The sequence below is a fragment of the Gadus morhua genome, chromosome 22 (assembly GCF_902167405.1).
Source record: "Gadus morhua chromosome 22, gadMor3.0, whole genome shotgun sequence".
NCBI lineage: Eukaryota > Metazoa > Chordata > Actinopteri > Gadiformes > Gadidae > Gadus > Gadus morhua.
In genome coordinates this window covers 20,335,804-20,359,758 of record NC_044069.1, presented here as the reverse complement: position 1 = coordinate 20,359,758, position 23,955 = coordinate 20,335,804, and the positions used below count along the sequence as shown (strand labels likewise).

General features: G+C 42.4%; 1 protein-coding gene across 6 annotated transcripts; it reads left to right on the top strand.

The window, feature by feature from the left end:
* Positions 1-3,533: 3,533 nt before the first annotated feature.
* LOC115535912 (CMP-N-acetylneuraminate-beta-galactosamide-alpha-2,3-sialyltransferase 1) lies at positions 3,534-23,433 on the top strand. 6 transcript variants are annotated; one of them, XM_030347479.1, is made up of 8 exons: positions 3,536-3,862; positions 4,312-4,321; positions 9,318-9,615; positions 11,278-11,474; positions 11,885-12,067; positions 12,418-12,463; positions 12,552-12,671; positions 21,573-23,433. In XM_030347479.1, exons 3-8 carry the CDS (start codon positions 9,355-9,357, stop codon positions 21,738-21,740), a joined length of 975 nt encoding a protein of 324 aa, XP_030203339.1. In that variant the 5' UTR covers positions 3,536-3,862; positions 4,312-4,321; positions 9,318-9,354; the 3' UTR covers positions 21,741-23,433. The 6 variants fall into 6 exon arrangements, 5 of the variants coding, with proteins under 5 accessions (XP_030203340.1, XP_030203339.1, XP_030203338.1 ...); XM_030347477.1 differs by lacking the exon at positions 3,536-3,862 and adding an exon at positions 4,817-4,898 and having other exon boundaries at positions 3,964-4,321; XR_003974573.1 differs by lacking the exon at positions 3,536-3,862 and having other exon boundaries at positions 3,973-4,321; positions 21,573-21,859; positions 22,076-23,433.
* Positions 23,434-23,955: the final 522 nt, after the last annotated feature.

Here is a 23,955-nt window from a genome sequence, read left to right as displayed (position 1 = left end):
TAACAACATCCTCTTCCCTTAAGCCCTCACATCGACTGAGTAAAAACTCCCAGGAAAATCAAGGGGAAAAATTGCAGTTGGTTCAGACTGGGGGTGGAGCTGTGGAGAATATATGGAAACACAGAGAGACTGCGAGACGCCAAGGCCAAACTACAAGGTGCGAAAGGTGAGGGGGGGGGGGGGGGGGGGGGGTCTGCCTCTCTGACCCATTGGGAGAGCTGGTTCCACAGTAAAGGAGCCCAGTAACTGAATGCTCTACTTCCCAGTCTGTTTTTAGAGATAATGGGAGTCACTAACAGACCTGCATTCTGGGAGCCAATAAAAATCTTGGATAAGTCATAATAAAGGTAATGATTCATTATTGTGCATTTAAAGATGTATATTATTACATTGCAGCATTATTTGGGGATGACAATACAAGACTTCCATGAATGTGCATTTGAAGGAGTTTGCTTTGTATTCCAGCTGGCAAATTTCTATAGGCTACTATAGATCCATTTCAAAACACGTTCCAAGTAGGCTATAGGACAAAGCATTATACATCCTTGAATGAGTGAAGCTTGCCTGCTGACATGTTAAAATGACTGCCACAACTGCTGCAATGTAATAATATACATCTTTAAATGCACAATAATGAATCATTACCTTTATTATGACTTATCCAAGATTTTTATTGGCTCCCAGTATGCAGGTCTGTTAGTGACTCCCATTATCTCTAAAAACAGACTGGGAAGTCGAGCCTTCAGTTACTGGGCTCCTTTACTGTGGAACCAGCTCTCCCCATGGGTCAGAGAGGCAGACCCCCCCCCCCTCACCTTTCGCACCTTGTAGTTTGGCCTTGGCGTCTCGCAGTCTCTCTGTGTTTCCATATATTCTCCACAGCTCCACCCCCAGTCTGAACCAACTGCAATTTTCCCCCTTGATTTTCCTGGGAGTTTTTACTCAGTCGATGTGAGGGCTTAAGGGAAGAGGATGTTGTTATGATGCTCATGCTATGTAAAGCCCTTTGAGACAAACTGTTTGTAAAAACGGGCTATAAAATTGCCTTGCCTTGCCTAACCCGCTTGGACTGTAATTCATATTCATGCTACTAGTTTGATCATTGACTGACTACATGAATAGAGATTCTTATAGAGGTCTTATAGTCAAACGGTATAGGGTCTATACAAATTTCTATGTGTTTAGGCCAGTTATGAGATCTAGTTAACACCATTAAAAGTCATTTCCAAACACATTAAAGAAAAGAAAAAAACAAAAGCAAAGAGACTTTGCAGCAGTAGCACACTTTTACTTAAACAGAGTGGGATAGGAATCAGGTTAACAAAACATAACATCTAAGCTGTCTAACACATTACCAACGCAACATTGAAACATCATAAAACATCACAAAAAAAACAGCTGGAATACAAAGAGTTTGCTTTGTATTCCAGCTGGCCTGTTATGAGCAAATTTCTATACGCTACTATAGATCCATTCCAAAACATGTTCCAAGTAGGCTATAGGACAACGCATAATGCATCCTGGAATGAGTGAAGCTTGCCTGCTGACACGTTAAAATTACTGTCACAACTGCAATGAGCAAAACCATTTGTACATAGTGTAGGCTACAGTAGCCTATTCAATATTGAATGAAGTAGGTTACTTTACACTCCCTGTCACTGTACAGAGTAGACAATATGATTTGCTTGTACAGCACCTTAAAAAACTCACTGTAGCCTATATTCATAGGCACACTCAGCCTCGCTTTCAATATAACACGCACTCGCATTCTGTAAACACCATCAGTAAATAATAATATGAAAACAATATAAAATATCTTTCAACAAGAAAAAATAATTTGTTTACTTTAAATGGATAAAGGTCAACAAATGCGCAATTTTCAGCTGTCAGTAATGTGTTGTGATCATTTGTAGGCCTATTCCTCATAGCTCTCAGGCTGTGAGGAAATCAGCAGCCAGCGATCGCAGGTCTGCTCTGCATGTATTAACTGTGGCTAAACATCAACTGCACTGAAGTCATCATAACTTCATAAGTTCTCATTTTCAAATGATTATGAATACTATTATTGTTATTTGAAGCCGTGTCAGTCTTGACTGTGGGTGGTGTGGTCCTCTGTGTCTGCTAGTGTCTATAATACAGTAATATTTTTGTCGACATTATCAAACGGAAGAACTTTTATTATGAAGAGCACAGGGCAATGAAGCACGCTAGCCAACAAGAGGACCCGCCCAACCGCCCAAACCAGATATTGAGTGGTAAACTCTTTTTGGTAAGAAGAACCAAAAAACGAATAAACGAACTTAAATTTTGATTTTCGTTTTTTTGGACAAAACGAAAAAACGAAAAAACGGCTGGTTTTTGGTTTCTGCTTGTGTCAATTATTCCCAGAAAACAGAGTAATAAAACGTACCTTGCTCGTAATGGTGTTGTTTTACTGCCATTGGTGTCTAATGCCATATCTTCAGAATAAGAATCAGAATCTCTTTATTGTGGGGGGGGGGGGGGGGGGGGGGGGGGGGGGGGGGGGGGGTACGTATCGTGAACCTACGGGCTTCAGTGGGGGTTTCATTCCGTCTGCGCACGGCACCTTATCAACGAGCATGTGTGCGCCTGCAGCCAGAGGGGGCGCCAAAATACCTATTCCCAACACAATGTTATGTAGTACTTCATTGATAACCGCTACGCAGCGCGATTTCTTTTTTACTGCTCGTGGCGCCCCCCATGTGACTTGGCGCCCCCCACAAATATGCCGCCCCGGGCGGCTGCCTGGTTCGCCCGTGCCTAAAACCGCCACTGTGTGTTTCTTATATACCTTTACGTTCTCTTATATTGCACTGTTGGAGGAGCCCAAGACTAAAGAATTTCCTTGCCAGCGACTGCTCTGTAATTGTTGTGCATATGACAATAAAAACATCTTGAATCTTGAATCACACCATCTGGATGGCCTTTACATTTCTTTGTACCATATGCAATGACAATAAAGAGATTCTGATTCTTATTCTGAAGATATGGCATTAGACACCAATGGCAGTAAAACAACACCATTACGAGGAATTTCTCTATCTCCCACGCTCAGTTCACCTTGTTCATGCCAAGACTGAGGTTTACCTGGGTAAATAAGGACCTTTAGGCGTGGCTTATTTAACAATAACAATAGGCCTATTTGGTTGTTAAATATAGATTTGGCCATGAACCACCTCCAGAGTTCGAGCTTGTTTACCTATCTTTGAACAAACCATGCGTTTGTTTTTTGCTACTCTCCGAGTCATGTGGCCTGAAACAATGATACCACAGAAAATTAAAATAACGTTTCATCCGATGTAATGAGGGATTGAGGACTGTAACAAGCCTGTCCTAACCCAATACAATAAAATAAAAGTAAAAGTTGGGAAAAAATTACAAGAGTCGAAACTTCGATCGTTTTATGGTTTGTGGGATGAAGCTGTCCTTGAGCCTATTGGGTCGCGTGCGGCTACTCCCAACTCCGCACCGTGGCGCAGTGTAGGCTACCACAACGTTTCCGCCTTTCTAGAAGTCTCAGCCCAAACACATTCATTAAGATCTGATACCAGCTTTGGGTGGACTAATATACATGGATTGATCACTTAAAAGTTGTAGGGCCATCACTACATGAGTATCTATTTGACAGAGCCAAATGGAATAAACCATTGGTGTAAGGTGCCAAACGGGTCGGACCATTGAGCAGGATAAATAAGGGGCCGTCGACAAAACACAATAAAAGGGTGGCGTTCTTTCCGTTCATTCTATGATAAATGTCGTCGAAGTGCTTAACGGGCACTATATTGTGGTTTACTCATTCGATAAAATTCAACATTGGAGTGTCTGTCCGTGAGCTTAAAAGGTTTGTTGGATATCTATTTTTAAATATTTGTATAACAGTAGGCGACACAGTATAGGCTACCGGGTTATATTTATCAAGATAGAGCAGGGGTTGACCTGATGTTTATCAGACCTAAGCTGTTACACAGCTGTAACACATATTTTACTTAATGTAAATAAATGTGTACAACAGAGATAAATGAAAACAAACGTTTAGTTTTAGCTCGTCTTTAGACCGATTGCCTTCGGCTTTGCATAAGGAACCTGTGACCCAACGGAGGAGTGGCTGGGACGCTCTCCGTAGTTCAAATGAGAGTCACACACAATTCATCCATTCATTCCACTCATGGCCTCACACGCAGGATATTCGCTTATTTTTATATTGGCTAGCCTTACACTATTGCCAGTTTGACTATTGCCAACCCTAACCCTTGAAGACATTTTTTTTTTTCAATTCGTTCATTTTCCCAGAATATTTAAGGTAAGAAAACACGACATCTGTAGTCTACTAGGCTATATATTGTTTTTTGTTCTTATTATTGAAATGATTAGAATTGACCGATAGCCTATATTCGTTTTATGACGGGTTGGTTCTCTTAAATATAATCATTGACTAATTTACACATTTCAATGCGTGTCAAACTACAGCAGTCATCCGGGTTAAGGCTGGCGGGGTTAAGGATCCTTTAGTGGAAATAAAAACGATTCCCGTGCGTCAATAATCATTTATCATCATCAAGGGGCCGCGGTCATGCGATGGATTGATGATTAATACAATTAATTATAGCCTAATTGGTCTGAATGACTGCGGTAATAATGCGCTGTTGCATTGTTGCTGCTGCACTGCATTGTGAACAGGAAGAATTGGGCAGGGTAAAGCATTAAATTAAATGCCCCAATACCCCAAAAGACCCCAAATACCCCGATTGAAGCTGTTAGTAAAACTTTAACCTGTGATGCTCACTTTCTCTTTGAGTGCTTTCATGGTTGCCACCTGTGGGATGAGCTTCCCCGATGCCACGATGTAATCGGCAACCCTAGAAAGGCAAAGGGATTAGGTAGGCTATATCATATCATGTTTGTTAAGGGTTCACCGCATGGGTCGGTGCCAATGTCATTTTTTAGGCCACAGCCGCTAGCCCTGAAGGTAAACAAATAGGTCACAAGAATATTAACCGACAAAATGTGGTCTAGTAGCCTATCTGTAGATATAATGATAAGAAAAGAATAGTGTGTGAATTACTATGTGCTAAATAATAGCCTATAGGCTAGGGCCTAGGCCAAATACAAAATTTAAGTTACAAAATGTCTTGGCAGGTATATTATTTTAGGGAAGGGAGGCAAGGCAAGGCAAGGCAACTTTATTTATATAGCACTTTTCATACACAAGGCAGGCTCAAAGATCTTCACATATAAACATTGTCATACAATACAATAAAATAATAGATAAGTAAAAGAAAACATATGAAAGAAATGGGTAAAATAGAACGTTAAAAAGGCATCTTAGTATTAAAATAGAAAATAAAGGCAAAGTTAAAAAAGCTTTTTAGAAAGTGCAATGTATTTAAGATTTAGCAGAAAGCTAAAGCAAACATAAAAGTCTTAAGTCTTGTTTTAAAGGTGCTCAGAGTTGGGGCAAGTCTTAAAGGTCCCATGACATGAAAATCTCACTTTGGGAGGTTTTCTAACATATGAGTTCCCCTAGCCTGCCTATGGTCCCCCAGTGGCTAAAACTTGCGTTTGGTGTAAAACTAGCACTAGCTGTTCTGCTCGCCTTTGAAAAAACGGAGGCTCAAGCGCGCTGATTTGGAATGTCTGTGCTCACGTCATCAGGAATCTCAGCTCCTTCCCTTAGTCTGCCTGGCCCGCCCAGAGGCGTTGGCCCGCCAATGAGGCCCCGTCCACACGAAGCCGATTTCATGGCGAAACCGCAAAGGTCTTGTACGGTTCGGCCTTCCGTCCACACGAAGCCGGCGAATCCGCTGACCGAAACCGCAAACTTCTGAAACCACCCTCGGAGGTGGTTTCAAATCTATCCGGTTTCGTTTTGGTTTCGTGTGGACGCCTGAAACCGACTGAAACCGCAAACCATGACGTCATCGCCCCACCCCTCGACCTCCTAGCCAATGGCTCTTAAGCCCGCGGAGTCTCAGAAATCAACAAAAAAGATGATGGCGGACTACAAGCTTGTAATCGTTCTGCAGCATATCATGTCCCTTGTTGGGTTGCTAAGCCATTATTTATTGAGAATCTAGTTCGCCATCGTAGAAGAGCTGTTTGTTTGTGTTGTTAGTGGTTCGGGGGGCAGCCTTTATGCGCATGCTCGCCTCTTCTTCTTCTGGATTTGTGTACCAGAAGCAGCGCCCCTTATGGGCCTGGAATGTTTACTACAGCGTTTCTACAGATCTATCCGGTTTCGCTTGGCTTCGTCTTTACGGAGATACTTCGAAACCGGATAGATCGAAACCGTAGCGGTTTCGCCCGTTTCGGCTTCGTGTGGACGGGGCCTGAGACTCGACCGTGCGAGCGCCACATGTGTGTGTGTGAATACACACACTGTAACGCAAGTGTTTCTTGTCGGTTCTTTGACGTGTCTTGTATTTCCCGCTGAAGTACATGAACTGCGACATGCCGCCGGTTGCCGCGAGGCACCATCACCCGGCAGCGGGCAGCCGGCAGCAGGCAGCGCGCGGTTCAGTCGACTTCAGGTTGATGTGAAAGTGGAAGAACCAGAGACGTCGCAGAACCCGACAAAGTCGTTTGTGATTCATAATATCGTCTGGAGGCGCACACAATATGTTATATGATATAGATATCTATGTATTATATGATATTATTTAGATATAGAGCTCCAGGACTGTAACGCAAGTGTTGTACACTTCCTTGTTATTTGGATAACCGTTCTGCTGTTGGTGTGATGGCGCATAACACGTCGGACTCTCGTCTCTGGTATTTCTACAACGAGACTCGTATTGGGGGTTATCTCAGCCAAGGTTGAGAATGAATTGGGGGGAAGGAACTTTGGCTTTGACTCCCTCAAGAACATGAACCACGACAAGGAGGAGAAAGGGATCTTTGCCGGGCAGTGCATATGCACCTCCGCCTCCGGCGGTGGTCCCTCAGCGGGGCTCAAGCGGGAGACATTCGCCGCCAACAATCCCTTTCTCCTCCATGTCGTGGTTCATGTTCTTGAGGGAGTCAAAGCCAAAGTTCCTTCCCCCCAATTCATTCTCAACCTTGGCTGAGATAACCCCCAATACGAGTCTCGTTGTAGAAATACCAGATACGAGAGTCCGACGTGTTATGCGCCATCACACCAACAGCAGAACGGTTATCCAAATAACAAGGAAGTGTACAACACTTGCGTTACAGTCCTGGAGCTCTATATCTAAATAATATCATATAATACATAGATATCTATATCATATAACATATTGTGTGCGCCTCCAGACGATATTATGAATCACAAACGACTTTGTCGGGTTCTGCGACGTCTCTGGTTCTTCCACTTTCACATCAACCTGAAGTCGACTGAACCGCGCGCTGCCTGCTGCCGGCTGCCCGCTGCCGGGCGATGGTGCCTCGCGGCAACCGGCGGCATGTCGCAGTTCATGTACTTCAGCGAGTCAAACCAAAGTTCCTTTCCCCCAATTCCTTCTCAACCATGGCTCAGATAACCCCCACGACAGTCTCGTTGTGGAAATACAAGACACGTCAAAGAACCGACAAGAAACACTTGCGTTACAGTGTGTGTATTCACATTGATGTGGACGTTGAAGAACCAGGAACGTCGGAGGACCCAACGCGGTGGTTTGAGATTCATAATATCGGCTCACACAGCTTTTGGCCGTGATAATATATATTATATGATATAGATATCTGTGTAGGCTATATGATAATATTTAGATATAGAGCTCCAGGACTCCCGTGTGTTCTGGAATATTTACAGAACACGGCTAAAGGCTGTGTGCGCCTCGCCATTGCGATACATCCACTGTAAACAGAGCGCATGGTGGCTGCAAGCTGCTCAGGGCCACACCCCCACCCTCCTCCTTGACACGCCCACCGAAACAGCGCATTTGGGGGAAGCTCAATGTGCGACTGGCTCGGAGGGGCTGTAACTCTGCACCACGGCTGAATTTAGGGAACGTCTTTGAATACTGTGTTAGTTGCCCACTAATACCTTTATTAAAGAATATATAAAATAGCATGTCATGGGACCTTTAAATCAAACCCAGAAACATAAACACACCTACACACACACCAATATAATAGAGGTTAGAAACAGCAACAGAATGAAATGAACAAAATAAAAATATCTATCTCGGTTCCAAGGTTCTGGGTTTGATCCACATGGCCTGCAGTTTATTTCACTGCAACAATAGAAAATAGATAATTTGGTGTTATGGCATATACAGTAGCCTACATGTCTTCCCATTTTTGAGGCATAAACCCCTCCCCCTAAATACCATTCATTAATTAGCTCAGTTTGGGATTATCTTCATGCAGTCTTTGCATGGGGATAGTTTCAGTGGCGCTGTCACGTTAAAATTGTACCGGGGGCGAAAATTGTACCGGCCTACGTCATCAGTTGTTGACAACTTGACAACTGATTTGATTGGGTTGTCCGTTGCCGGGCAGGTTTCAAAAAACATTCGGCTCATGTTTCCAAAGACGAAATAACATAGCCTAATACAGATAACGGATCGCTAGATAACACTTGTTTTTACTTTATATTTGTATTGTATTGAATTGTTTAATCGAATTTAGCTAGTAAACTGAGTGTTTAAAGCAGGTTTTAAAGTTTGCGAATGTATGAACTGCATGAAAGTTTGCGAATGTTGAAGAACCTTCCTACGTCATTCGATGCGATTGCCCGTTGCCAGGCAACAGACGATCGGGTCGTCTGTTGCCAGGCAGGTTTGGAATTTGTCAACAACTGATGACGTAGGCCGGTACAATTTTCGCCCCCGCTGGTACAATTTTAACGTGACAGCGCCAACAAAATGCATGTGACTGCTACCCTTACATGCATAGCTATTTGTGCCAGCCTAAGTGCTTTGTATTATGGACTGGACTGGTTACGCATAGTTATTACATAGCTAGGCCTAGATCAATCCTTTGGCTTGCCAGCCATACGTCATTTCAATGAAGGGTGGAAGATATGGCATTACACACCAAAGGCAATGAAACAACACAATTACGATGATACTTTATATCATCGTATCATCTTATCTTCACTCTCTAGACTAGCACTGCTGCATACAGCCTAAACAAAAATTGTGGATTGGCCTGTATCCACTTTCACATTAAACTTGTTGTTATATAAGGATTTGGTTTAATATGTTGTGTGGTGTATGGTAGCTTGCCTGTTTGAGTGGAGAATCAACATCAGATTGTAACCCTACAAGATCAGTATAATAAAGTGCCTCAAGTACAACAGTGAAATAATAATCACACTATGCTCATACTCCTAGATCCCAGTAGTTCCGGATCAGCCATCCCATTGCCAGTATGGTGGCCTTCATGAGAAGACGCACAGCGGTCGCGCTGCTGTCCATCACAGGACTCCTGGTGCTTGCTCTAAGCAACCCCGCTGGGGAGTGGTGGACTGCCTTGCAGCAACCCTACCAATCTGAGGATTTGATTAAATGCGCTTGTGACAAGTGTATCCCAGAGGGTGATGACTGGTTCATGGCCCATTTGAACCAAACAATCCACCCCTTTCTCACTCCACAAAGCAATCTCTCAGCCAAAGATTTCCTTTGGTGGAAGGTAAATGCAATCAACATCCAACATTCCATTTGGCTCCACTGGTCTCTGACTTGATCTCTGACTTTAACCCATGCACCAGACACAAATAAACATCAAAATAGAAAATACGATTTTGAGCTCAAAGAAAAATCAGGCATTTGATTTAGTAGTACCACTACAAGCAGCAAAAGGATAGTAGTCTTAAAATTAATAAGTCTCAAAATTAATATCGGAAAAACTGATGGCAGACGGGCTCAAAACTTCCGTCTTTTGCTTCATATTTACTTCGACCAATCACATTGCTGGATGCAGGCTTCCTGTTTGGCTCGTAATTGCCAAACAGGAACGTGGCGAGTGTCTTTCATGAACATATTATAGAATGGACAGCGGATTCCAAAATGGCGCCCATTCAACTGCTCAAAGTTTCAGGGCAACATCAAGGAGAGATTGTTTACCGACCATGGAAGTATAAGTTTACTTCATAAATATGAAAGATTGCTCCATATAAAACCAACATCATAGTAAATGCATGTAGGCCTAGAAAAAAATACAGTTCAATGTTATTGCTTAAGAAACAGATTCCTTCCAACTATTTATAAAAAATGCAATCAATAATTTATATACAAATAAATGGTTACATATCGATCAGCAACAAGGTTGAAGTATCCTACCCACATAAATAATTGCAATACACCAACATTGTTAACTGTGACACAGCTAAACAAGCAAATGCCTAATTAAATACTAACGCAACCGAAATGTTTATTAGGCTATTAACAATATTAAGAAAATGATACCGTAATGCACCCGTTCTTTGTCTTTTGATCTTTTGAATAAATGGATTAATACATGGTAAATCGCAATGATCACAAGCAGAGGAACGTGAGTCATTGAGCAGCAGCTGAACCAGTCTAAAAAATCCCTTTATCACTAAAACACTTTTAGTCATAAAAAGTCACCACAGTGACTAAAAACCATCAACGTAATTCATGTTGAGTAAAAGGAAAAACCTCAGACACAAGAAGTTAATGGAGCCGTGTACTAGGCCCTCTCGAATGCCGGGCCGAAAAAACATTTGTTTCACTACGACTCCTTTCTGCTGTCTAACTCTCCTTCTCCAGCAAAAAATAATAACATAAAACGGCAAATAAAACGCTTGAGGTGGCGTTTTGAAAAGCGAAAACTTAAATTTTTTTAGTACATGGCATGAAGATAAATATGAGCCTTTGATTGATATCCAGAATTTTTTTGCCGAGACACATTCCTGTTCCCCACTTGTATTGGAGTGAACGGAGATATCTACTTCTGGGCCCCTTGAATCGAGGGACCCGTCCACAGCCCGCTTAAACAGCTGCAATACCAGGCTTGGACGCTGAGCACTGGTGGAGTGCAGAAGTATGCACTGTTGCACCAGTATGCCTGGTGTCTTTACAGTTGGAAATCAACTTCCTGCTGGCTTGGCACTGTCAAATTACACTTCCTTGTGAAAGCTTTATCTATTTGCGCAGATTAGTTTCTTTGGGTAAAATAATTAAATAACAGGAAACCAGGCCCGAAGCAGTTTCTGCCTTTTGGGTCAGAATCTGTGCCGTCCCTCCCCAGAGCTTTAAAACAAAGGAGACAGCCTGATCTGAGATTTGAAAGACGATTAATCGTTCTTTCTTCTTCTTCTTCGTACGCCAGAAATTACAGGGTGACGGAAACGACTTGGCCGCCTTCAAAAGAGTCGTGGACAAAGTGTTTAAACTCTTCCCTGATGGCAAAGGCTTCATGGACTCGGGGTCCCAGCGCTGTAGGAGCTGTTCCGTGGTAGGGAACTCTGGGAACCTGCTGGCCTCGCACAATGGTGCCCTCATTGATTTCAGCGACTTTGTGTTCAGGTTGGTCCAAGTGACACAGATTTGAAAATGATATCCTTCCGGTTGAACTTTGACCTTTGGCAGGCACTTTATTAAGCATTTTACATTTACATTTTAAATTTCTCTATTTACTATGTCAAGATATCTTTTATTTCTTACATTGATACTTGCAAATATCATCACTTAATTTTGGGCAATGCAGCCCAAAATTGTGAGCAAACTCACATTTAAAATTGATAATGGATTCTTTCTGCTAATTTTTGAGCTACTTAAACCCCCGAATATAAAACAAAAAAAACATGTTAAAAAAAAAACTATGAATTTATAATGTATATAAAAATACAAATCAATACACTGTATGTGTACACAAGTTACATGGCTGAACACACAGAATGAACAGACAGGTATTTCTCGTAATGACCACTGTTTAGAATGAACGGCGCGCCTACCAAAGGCTACGAAAAGCACGTGGGGAAGAAGACCACCTTCCACATTATGTACCCGGAGAGTGCCGTGGATCTGACAGACAACAGGACCCACCTCATGCTGGTCCCCTTCAAAACGCTGGATCTCCAATGGTTGATTAGCGCCTTCACCAACGGCTCCATTAAGTTGTGAGTATGTGGGTATTATTAACGGGGTGAAACACATCATGCACACACAAACACGCATTTCTACACCCACACGCACACACACACACACACACACACACACACACACACACACACACACACACACACACACACACACACACACACACACACACACACACACATACACATACACATACACATATACACACACACACACACACACAGTGCAAAACCAAAGCCATTTGGGGCATTATTGACCTCGTGGCCATCTTGGTTATAAAGTAGCTGGCTGGAGGGAACAGAATTATCTTTTGCAAGAATATCTGTATAAACATCTGTATCTGTAATGACATTTAATTGTATATTAACAGCACATACCGACCCGTGAAGGCAAAGATCCATGCTAATAAAGATTTGGTGAGCGATTCACTTTTTTTTCTAAAAATAATTGTTTGATATCACTTGTAACTGTAAGGCTAACTATGAGATTATCCAACACCTGCAGGTCAGGATTCTCAATCCTCAATTCATCAAGTATGTCTATGAAGTGTGGCTGAGAAACAGCGGAGGATACCCATCCACTGGCTTTCTGGGTCTGATGCTTGCAATACACATTTGTGATGAGGTAATTTTCCTTATTAAATAATATATGTTACCACCTGTCCTTTTAACACCCTTTGCAAAGTATACTTTTAAATCAGAGTGGCCATGTGCTTAAATCATGTTGAGAATCAGGGACGAATGGAAACACAACATTGCTCAATGATCTCCCAGAATGTTTTCGTAACGTCCATTTCTACACACCACCTTGGTGGCCCCCACACTCCCATCTAGGGGACCTTTACGGGGCTCCTCAAAACACTAGGACGCAGAGTGGGGGTGTTCATTGTACGGTTGGCAGATAATGATGCATGGCCTTGTGCTCTATGTTGCCATCCACAAGATTTCCTGGAGTGTGTGTGGTGATGGCTGGTTTAATGGTTTAACCTGTTGCAATTGCTGGCACAACGCACAACAGGTGTGCCCCACCGAGCCCACTGAGACCAATCATTTTGACTCGGGCCAGGTGAGGCTGCTTTAACCAGTCTTCATCCACACACACTCTGCAACCAACAAAAATGCATTTATAAGTAGCCTATATATTCCTGGGACAATTGAATCAAATAGTTTTTATTTTATTATTGTTATGCTATTGTTGAGGAATTAACCACTTTAAACTAGATAAAAAAATTCCCATTTGCATGCTTTAAAGGATTTGAGCACAGGTTCATTGTTTACATCGTTTATGTCCAGTAAATCAACTGTGATTTTCTCTCAAAACCCAATTTTGCGGTTTAGGCCATATCCAAAACTGGGCAGTTAGCAACGTGTCCATTGACATCCATATACGCCAAACGAGTGTTTAGCAGCTCCCTAGCTGTTTCTTGTTTTATCCAACACAACTATCCTGGCTAGGATAGGATGGCCGCAAATCGAAAAACTAATCGACATTTTTTAATTTTGTGTTTACGTGCCACTGCGAGTGTTCATGGAGGCACGCAGTAAGAATGAAAGTTGTATGAATAGGACGAGACTGTGTCCATAGGTGTAGATTATGGGGGGACAGGGGGGACATGTCCCCACCACTATTTAAAATACGAATTTTGTCCCCACCACATTAAAAATCGTCGAGTCTAAATCATGCGATAGGCGCGCACGAAGATATCCTCACGGCATGCACACCTGCCTGGCTGTGTGTGGAGCAAATGAGGGGGAGGGATTGTGATCATCGGTATCTCTAATCCAGTGGCGGGGTGCGCCGAGCTCGCACCTGTGGGCATTCATTCCAGCAGGCCTACTACACTTGGCAGTTGGCAGGCTGTCTATTTTCTGGACGGCAGCCTAATAGTTGTTTTACAGACACTTTCTAGCAGTTAACTGAGTAAATATCAAACATCGTAAAACAAGGTCATTTGTAGGTTTCTCTGCACTTACAATGCATTTTTGCCTGCTGAAGAAGGATCTTATATCGGTTCCAGCTATTCTCTTATAGTATAGTCTGTACACAGCGTTATAATGGAGAAGTTTCAAGACAGACAGCCAAAATTGACATTTTTATTCAGAAAATAGCCGGTCCTTTTGCTTCCTGTAAAAAGCATGTTTGTGACACTGGATAACGATATGGATACATCATCTAGCCTGCATGTGGAGGGCCACATAAGGTAAGAAATTGGTTTACGTAAACGTTGCTGCTGGTTTTGTTTGCTTGTGATGACCTGGCCAAAGGTAACCCACGGCCCTAAGCGATTGTGATCTGATTCTGGTTGGTGCTCCAGCTAGTTTGCATTGTATAAATAGATTGCAGCTAGTAGCTGCTACACACGGTGCGATTGCTATGCCAACGTGGTTATAGTTGTTCTGTCTGATTGAGATATTTGACGTTAGACTTGGAGCCTGGTAGGCCTATCCTGACATAAATATGTTCTCGCATAACCTGTGTTATTATCCTAAACTCTAGGGGATTTTATGTGCGGGCAATTTGCTTATGATGTTATAACGAGTGAATAAACCATTTCGTTAATGGAAGACCAAAAGGGGAGTGAAACTGGAACATGTGTTGTTTTGGTGCAAGTTTCACTCACCTTTAGGTCTTCCATTAACGAAATGGTTTCTTCTTCTTCCTCCTACTGCATAAAGCAAAGTGTCTCTCCCACAGAGGTTTTTTCTCAGAATTCTGAGATTAATGTCAGAACTCTGAGTTTAAAGTCAGAATTCTGAGATCAAAGTCAGAATTCCGACATTAATCTCAGAATTCTGACTTTTTTCTAAGAATTCTGAAAAAAAAAATAATAAAGTTTCTCGTAAGCACAAGAAAGAATCTGATGCGCACGACAAAGTATTTTGTACGCATATCACTGGCAGTGTGCGTGTGCGTCTGTGTGACGTCAGCGAATGAGTGGACGAGCGAGGAGAGCGAGCGGTAGCGTGCGTGTCAGTTTAGTGAAGTAATGAACGAGTCCGGTTGTTTGTAATAATCAAGTACCCAACCTCTCAATAATCAGTGGCCGCTTCATTCCGACCATATTCTATAAGCAGACCCACTGCCGGTCAAAATGAAGGGTGTTGCCCCCGAGAGAGCATCGGCCCTGGAGGTAACGTCTCCCCTGTGCTCCTCGACTACAGTCAGGGAGTCGACACTCGGCAGCAGGAAAAGTGTAACACTAACCATCTCGTAGTTGGAGGCGGAGCGCAGGAGAGTAGTTAGTGGTGGTGTGAGGTTCTTCCCCCCTCCCCCTTCACTGTAAGCGCTTTGAGTTTCAAGGAAAAAAAAGCGCTATATGAATGATTTATTATTATTTACTATTATATGTGCTCCAATAGTGGGAGATAAAAATAAAGCACATTCATTGGAATGATTTTAGCTTGTGTGTGATTCATGGCGGGCACGGGTCGGGTAACGGGCCAGATATTAACGGGTCCGGGCGGGTGCGGATTACATTTTGATATTAACACGGTTGACAGGTCGGATCTGGGCCCAGTTTCCCCGAAAGCATTGTTAGCCTGCGTCGTACGAGCATCATACAGTTTTCACACCATTTCCCGAAAGCATCGTTGGTAACAAACGTCTTGAAAACGCTCTCGTAGCTAACGAGGACTCCAGGGGTACTTGTAGGATGCTAAGTTAGCCTACTATAGCCTCAGTGGCGCCACCAGCGGACATTCCGTGTATTGGATGTGTTTTATTAAAACACATCCGATACCACGGAATGCCCAGCTAGCACAATTTCGCACCCCAAAACAGTGGTTCCCGCCGATATATTACTCATAGACTACTGTTAGATTTAAACAGCAAAGATAGAGACATATTAGAAGTCAACAACAGCATAATTTATTGCAGCAATTTAAAATACCAAAAATACATGTGCAGATCGGTACAGAAATGTACAGATCAAACGCCACGTCACAAGGCATATAATAAAATCAAATGATTCCATTGCCCATGTGTGGGAGGTCGCTTTCGTGCTGCACCTGCTGTCTCCCTTTGATTTTACTGTAGACATGAATCATGCTATCATGAGACCAGCAGGTGTCGGATAATTTCTGCAGGTGTTTTTTGTTGCGATTGTTTGCATTAAGCACTGTAGGCGCTTCGGTGAGGCTGTGATGAAGTTCACTATTTATTGGACCGTGTCTAGACAGTAACGAACATCCCTGACCATAGTTAATCGCGTTTGTAGTCTACACTCATAAACTCATAAACAGTAAACTCATTATTGCATGCGGGTGTCTTCATTCATAGAAAAATAAAAAATTCGGGAGTAGGCCTATGCAATAATACAAATTATTCTAAAGAGGTCTAGACTCTGTGCGCAGCCCCGCCTTCTCCAGTGAACCAAGAAAGCCCGTGCCGTGAATGAATCGAACGTTGCATTTTTTATGTTGTAGCGGGCCAGTGGGTGTGGGGTTTCCACGCTTCCAAGTTGAATAGACAAAACGACCCAACACACAGAGAGCATTTCAAAGGGAGGGTTTGTATACAGGGAAACTAATTATCCCCAGAGGGAAACATAGGGTAATCCAAAGTACGTGTTCAGGAGTCGTCGCCGGGAGGGTCCTCAAATAGGAAATGGTCGGTACACAGGTTGTCGATCTAAGTTCCAGGTTTCTTACCCTCTTGGCTGTACAAGGTTTACAGAAGCTCACGCAGAGGCTCTCTGTAGTCGGCCGTACCGAGCTTCCAGGCGATCACACAGATCCTGCCTGCTCGCTAGCCCTAGCCCTAACTCTGGCTTGTGGTAGCCTGCTCCCCTCTTTATCAGCAAGCACTCTATGGCCCCGTCCACACAAAGCCGATTTCATGGCGAAACCGCAAAGGTCTTGTACGGTTCGGCCTTCCGTCCACACGAAGCCGGCGAATCCGCTGACCGAAACCGCAAACTTCTGAAACCACCCTCGGAGGTGGTTTCAAATCTATCCGGTTTCGTTTTGGTTTCGTGTGGACGCCTGAAACCGACTGAAACCGCAAACCATGACGTCATCGCCACTCGACCTCCTAGCCAATGGCTCTTAAGCCCGCGGAGTCTCAGAAATCACAACAAAAAAGATGATGGCGGACTACAAGCTTGTAATCGTTCTGCAGCATATCATGTCCCTTGTTGGGTTGCTAAGCCATTATTTATTGAGAATCTAGTTCGCCATCGTAGAAGAGCTGTTTGTTTGTGTTGTTAGTGGTTCGGGGGGCAGCCTTTATGCGCATGCTCGCCTCTTCTTCTTCTGGATTTGTGTACCAGAAGCAGCGCCCCTTATGGGTCTGGAATGTTTACTACAGCGTTTCTACAGATCTATCCGGTTTCGCTTGGCTTCGTCTTTACGGAGATACTTCGATGGCGAACTAGATTCTCAATAAATAATGGCTTAGCAACCCAACAAGGGACATGATATGCTGCAGAACGATTACAAGCTTGTAGTCCGCCATCATCTTTTTTGTTTTGATTTCTGAGACTCCGCGGGCTTAAGAGCCATTGGCTAGGAGGTCGAGGGGTGGGGCGATGACGTCATGGTTTGCGGTTTCAGTCGGTTTCAGGCGTCCACACGAAACCAAAACGAAACCGGATAGATTTGAAACCACCTCCGAGGGTGGTTTCAGAAGTTTGCGGTTTCGGTCAGCGGATTCGCCGGCTTCGTGTGGACGGAAGGCCGAACCGTACAAGACTTTTGCGGTTTCGCCATGAAATCGGCTTCGTTTGGACGGGGCCTAATTTGCCAGACCTACCACTCCCCTCACTCCTCCCTGGCGTCTGCCACAATGTCTAAAAATATTCTAGACTAGAGAGTGCGCGCCAATCAATGAAACCTTATGCGGAATCAGATAAAGTCGGCTCTCTTTGCTGCGCAAAACAAGTTTCAGAAATCAGCACCTACTTGTCACACAAGCTATTTTAGATTTTTCTAATATGGAAGGGGGAGAAATGGCGTGAAAAAATGTATGCACAGTGTAATCAGTATTAGGACCGATATATATGTCGTCCTAGGCCTAATCAATTGTGTTTTAATATCTTTAGCATTCAAATTATTGCAGTCTATTCTTTTCGTAGGCTACTCTGCTGTTGGCCTTTATGGGGAGATATTTTAACGATTTTTAACCCCATTTTCCTGCGACATTCCTGCGTCTCCCTCAGTACGGAGCCAATTTCAGCACCGTGTCAGTAGGCAGTTAAGAGGAGTTTCGGGTAACGCTCCAAAGAAATTCACGATGGTTCGCACGATCCATCGTGAGAATAATCGTAGGCTGGGCGGTTCTCAAAAAATGGATCCGTGCAGGACTCTGGCCAAGGCTATTGGCAATAAACAAAATATCGAACCGCATAGTCGGTGGGGACGCTTTTGCCATGTCAGCATTGTAGCTCAGCTGACGTGGAAAACCATCTGACCTACCAGATCTATGGATCTACCATGCGAGTCGACTGTTTGGCTACAATTCCTTTAGAGATACTTTCTCGTGTGCACAAGATATTTCCTCGTGAGCACCAGATACTTTCCTGTGCTCACGAGAAACGTTTAAGTTTTTTTTTTTTACCCAATGTCCTTTTATGGGTTCCGTACAGGGGTGGACTGGCCATCTGGCACAGCGGGCAGCGTCCCGGTGGGCCGTTGACCCAATGGGCCGGTCCGGTCCACTATGTTTTGTTTTTTTCTCTCTCTCTAAATTCCCTCCAATTGGGCCGTCCAATGGGCTACAGAGGGCTAGCAGTGTGTTGCCAGCATCTACACATATAATTGGTCTATGTTTGTCATTGTCAATCAATCATGGGCTGACAGGCTCAGAGAGCCCTGACAGTGCTGTCAATCACAACACAAACCAGGGTGGGCGGGACCTCATGGTGTGGGCCGGAGTCGGGACGGAGCTGAAAATGGATAAGCGTAAGAAACGCCCGGGTGGCGCTGAAAAACTGCGACTTAAAAAGCTGAAGTCTCTGGAGGTGGAAGCTGCTAAATGTTCAAAATGTTGGTGCCGGGGTCAACACCCCAGCAGGTGCTGCTGTGCCGGGAGACGAGCGAGTGGAGGCATATATGCTAAGTAACGTTAGCCTGGGGCTAGCTAGGCTACATTTTGAGACATGTCCAAAACAAAGTAGAAAACGTTTTTACATTGAATGTGATGTGACCTAATTAACTGCATACTTGTGAAAACATATTAGCCCAGAGTTGAAGGGCTGTGACTGTTGGTAGTTGTGGTTGATTTTCTTTAAATATGCCGAATTGTGATATCATGGGTTATTATTGTTCAGATTATTTAGCTAAGCTAGCTAGCATCTGCTAACGTCAGCAGTCTCTTGTTGCCATAGCAACAGTAAACATTGACATGGACTAATGGAGCTGTAAATAGAGATGCAGAATCAAGCTGTATTGTAAATACAGATCAGATACTTTGAATTTTAGCACAAAATACAAGTAAACCTATAGGAAATAATTAGTTTAATTTGCAACAATTGCCATTGAATTTATTGTAATCTTTCAATTCATTTATTGTTTAATGAGGTGATGACTATTGCATGTGGTGAGAGGAATGCAAGATGTGTATTTTTAAAGGTTTATGCGAAGAAGCATACTATATGTGTGATAAAATGACAATTGGTAATTCATAAATGTCTCTTATATTCTCTGCCATCATCTCCTGTCAAACAGGTTTTCCTCACCTGCTAGAAGTTCTAGAGAGAGAGAGAGAGAGAGAGAGAGAGAGAGAGAGAGAGAGAGAGAGAGAGAGAGAGAGAGAGAGAGAGAGAGAGAGAGAGAGAGAGAGAGAGAGAGAGAGAGAGAGAGAGACGTCTTGACTTTGTGGTTTTATTATGCAACTTGTTTTGTCTCAGATTGAAACAAAAGGTTTGATTATGATTATTTCCTGGTTGAAGATTTTCATATTGATGTTAATTTCAAACATCTGCCTATCTTTAAAGTTAAATTAACAGTTATGCAGGTATAGGCCTTAGGGCTCCTTTGAGACTTAAAGGGGACCTATTATGCTTTTTCGACTTTTATGACCTATAAACGTTGTTATAATGATTGATAGTCATGTTTAACCATACTAAAGTGGCAAATAATGACTGCTGACAGTCTGGGGTGTCTGTGCAGAGCGCTGAACACTCGGAACATCGTTTGCGATTGACTTGTTCACATTTCAAACAAATCACAACGGAGCGGGGTTGGCAGGAGGGGGGCGAGGGGGCGGAGAAGGATGAAACCGAGCGTTGACAGAGAATGCTGAAAGCGCCCAGATGAGAGGAAGAATTTCCCGAAAATCTACATCGTTTTTTGTGCTGTGATTCGTGTCAGGTTGCACTATAGGAGTCATTAATAAGAAATTAAGACCAGAAAAGTAGTATATAAGGGTCCCTTTAAGTTGTCCTTCATGACAGATACATTTGTTCTCTAAGTGTCACTACATCACAAAAAGTCTACATGGCTACATATACTTCTCAGTACACAGATACTGAGTACAAGTTCTGTTAGCTGTTTTTTTTGCAAGTCATGAATTTGGTGAGGAGTGTAGCTGGCTGCGGACGAGGAAGTAAGTAAATATAACCATAAATAGAGAATGCATTTTTTTTTTATCTATAGCTGTGTGAAAAAGTCTAAGAGGTGAATTACAGGTCTGAATAGATATGCATTCTCATGTGTGTATGTGCACATGTATACATACATGTGCACATACACATATATGAGAATGCATATCTATTTAGACCTGTAATTCATGTCTTAGCCTTTTTCACACAGCTATAGATAATATATATTTTTTCAATTCTCTATTTATGGTTTCATAATGACTGAGTCACCGTTAAAACAAATGAGTTTCAGCTCTAATGCTGCTGTCTGTAATATGTTTCTATTTAGATTATTTGTCAGGATATTTTTGTTATTATTGCCTGAGTCTGGTTTTAACTAATGCTGGGCTTAAAACAAAAGATTTTCACAGTCACAGACTAAAAACTGCAAGAGAGAATTTAGCGTTGGATCAAGTGTGATATTTAACGGGTTAAAGGGTTTTGTAGATCTGTAGATATGGGGGGTGGAGATGCAACGACCACAGGAGGTCTGTTAACTTCCTGTTCGGGTTTCACGCCTGTCTTATCAGCAGCACCAGAGACACAAACTTGAAAAACAAAAACAAAAAAAAGCAACAACTGCTATTTAAAGTGCTGTACTATTATTCGGATGTATGTGCTTGATTAAATTGTTTTAATCTAGTACATACAGGGTTCTTCCCGTTTATCTCGTCCCACCCCTAGTGCTGATAATGTAGTGGGCTGGTCTGGACAGAAAATGCCAGGGCTGAATTTCTGTCCCAGTCCACCCCTGGTTCCGTACCAACAAGACCTTTGGTCTAAGCATTAACAATTCCCAATTTGGGAACGCGCCTACACTGCAAGAGGGGGTGAAGTGAACAGAAATATTGACGATTGTCATCTGGACATAGACAATGTCAACAATAAACCTTGGGTGCTGCTGACTTTAATTCACATAAGGATAATGGCAATGTGTGTCTTCACAGGTGAATGTATTTGGATTTGGAGCAGACCAAAATGGAAACTGGAGACACTACTGGGAAGAGCTAAAAGACAAAAGACTTCGAACTGGGTTGCACAGTGGAACAGAAGAGTACAGACTCATTCAGAAGTTGGCAGCTAAGGGAATAATTAATTTTTTTCCTGGACATTAATCATAAGAAAAAACACCCAAACACGAGCACAAATAGGTATGAGCACCAAATTTACATAGAACCACAATTCAAATATTTTTTGCATGCGTTGCCCATGTCATCTTAACCTATGGAAATGAACCAAAACTGAATATTATGACACTCCACCACATTCATGAAGGTAGCTTTCTACTTTGTAAACACTTTTTATATACGTCCTGATGTTTTCAACCAGCCCTCCAAATTTAATGGAAAATTAAGTTCTGTACCTATATGAAGTTATGAAGACTTATTGAAGCTCTGCATATTAGTTGTAGTAGCTGCTTTAGATACTGTGCGGAGCTAGAGAACTGTTCTCGTCCGATCCCTATTCAACTTATTTATAAAGTTTGCAGTTGTTTTTTTCCTAGATATATTTTGTCGTTTGTAATATTTTTATTTACGGATAAACGTTCTATAAGTGTTTAAGAAGGGACAATCTTATTACGTGTGTTTTTATCATAGTTCATCCATTACTTTATAGATTGTTCTGAGCTCATTACAATGACACCGTAAGACATTCAAGAAAACAGGAAGTTGGCGGGGTCAGGGGAGGTCCCCAACAATCATCACAGGCCCTTGGAAACCGTTCATATGTGCCTTATGGGAGTAATCTACCATAGGATTAAACAAGGTATAGGCATTATCTCGTCTATATGAATGAAATAAGTTAGGAAATAGCAGAATCTACAAAGGACTTAAGTCTGAATGACAGAGTTTGCATCCTTAGTTATAACCATATGCCGCCCCTGAGATGAACCCAGCATAGTCCGTCCCAAGTCTACCTTTAATCCCTAACGTTGACACCACTCTACACATGGCTCATCCCATCCGGACAGGAAGAGAGGGAGAGGGCTTCATGAAGGCAGAAAAGGAGCACCTTCATTCTTCTCATTTAGTTTAGCTGGCCCCAAGTTGACCACTAAAACTGTATCTCTCTACTGTATATCCAGCTGACCAAATTTTCTCTCTCCACTTACATGTACTGACTTATATGTTAAGGTTGACTAGTCAATGTCACAGTCCAAGTTTAACATTTTCTGCTTTATGAATGTATTCCACAATTAAATACTGTGGTATTGTTGTATATTAGTTGAACTTCTGCTATATTGTCTGAGTAGAAATTAGTTTCATTTTGCCCACATCCCAGGCTTGTCTCATACAATGTTCATATGATATTGTACGAAAAGTTATGGACAGTGTTTCGTAAGATTCCTATGAATGTCAACACGAGTGATCAGTGCACCCTAAGTTAGCAAGCCCCGAGGACTGCAGGATCATAAAACATTAGTCTCAGCATTAAAATGCATTTTGATAACATTTCTAGTGAGAAATTGTGCCTTTATTTTCACAATCTTTGTTCATGATTGTATATGAGTTAGTTAGTGGAACTGCTCTTGGCACCTTTCATGCTAATTTGGGGTTATAAGGGAGTTCAATCGGGATAGGCATCTGTTTAAGAAATTATATATTTTTTTACACAGCACGTATTTCAAACGTGTGAGCTACATTTTTGTTTCCTGATCCCCCCGCCCCCCCAGTCACTGTATGTATCCATATGTGCTTGTTTTTACACTATGTCCATCATTGCATTTTCTGTAACATGCAATCTTATATCCTGCATTTAATATGAACACGAACATGTAATATAAACACAATATTCTGAAAACTGAAACTATTGATCCTGGATTCCTTTGATAGGAGTGGCGCGCTGTGATGAGGTACATTCATGTACACAATGTAAGCACCGTTCACATTGCTCATGAGTTTATGAATTCTGTTTAAAGGTAATTCCCAAATACATTGATGGGTTTCAAAGTTCAGCTGAAAAACAGCATTGGCAGGGCCACTATAGGCAGCCGCCAGGGGAGAATGTATTATACGGTATAGAAGTAGTACGTTTGGCCAAACAGTCTTCTCAGTACGGGCCTCAAATTACTGGAATTGCTTTCCTACTGAACTTAGAGAAAGCGTCAGCTTTCTATCATTTAAAACAAAACTTAAGAGATGGATTAAAAACCACCTCTCTCTCTCTCTGTTCCTTATTAATGTAATGTGATGGTGTGTTGACCTGCCAAGGGACTACAGATGAAAATAAGCTTTTTTGCTAACTCTGGCACATTTACATTTTGAGTATAAACTAAAAATGTCAATTTATTTGCATTGTCCCTTTTAAATAAACAAATAAATAAATAAA

Coding starts and splice junctions, on each gene's coding strand:
- LOC115535912 (XM_030347479.1), top strand. CDS start 9,355: ATGGTGGCCTTCATGAGAAGACGCACAGCGGTCGCGCTGCTGTCCATC. Junction 11,475..11,884: donor TTCAGCGACTTTGTGTTCAG/GTTGGTCCAAGT, acceptor ACCACTGTTTAG/AATGAACGGCGCGCCTACCA. Junction 12,068..12,417: donor ACCAACGGCTCCATTAAGTT/GTGAGTATGTGG, acceptor GTATATTAACAG/CACATACCGACCCGTGAAGG.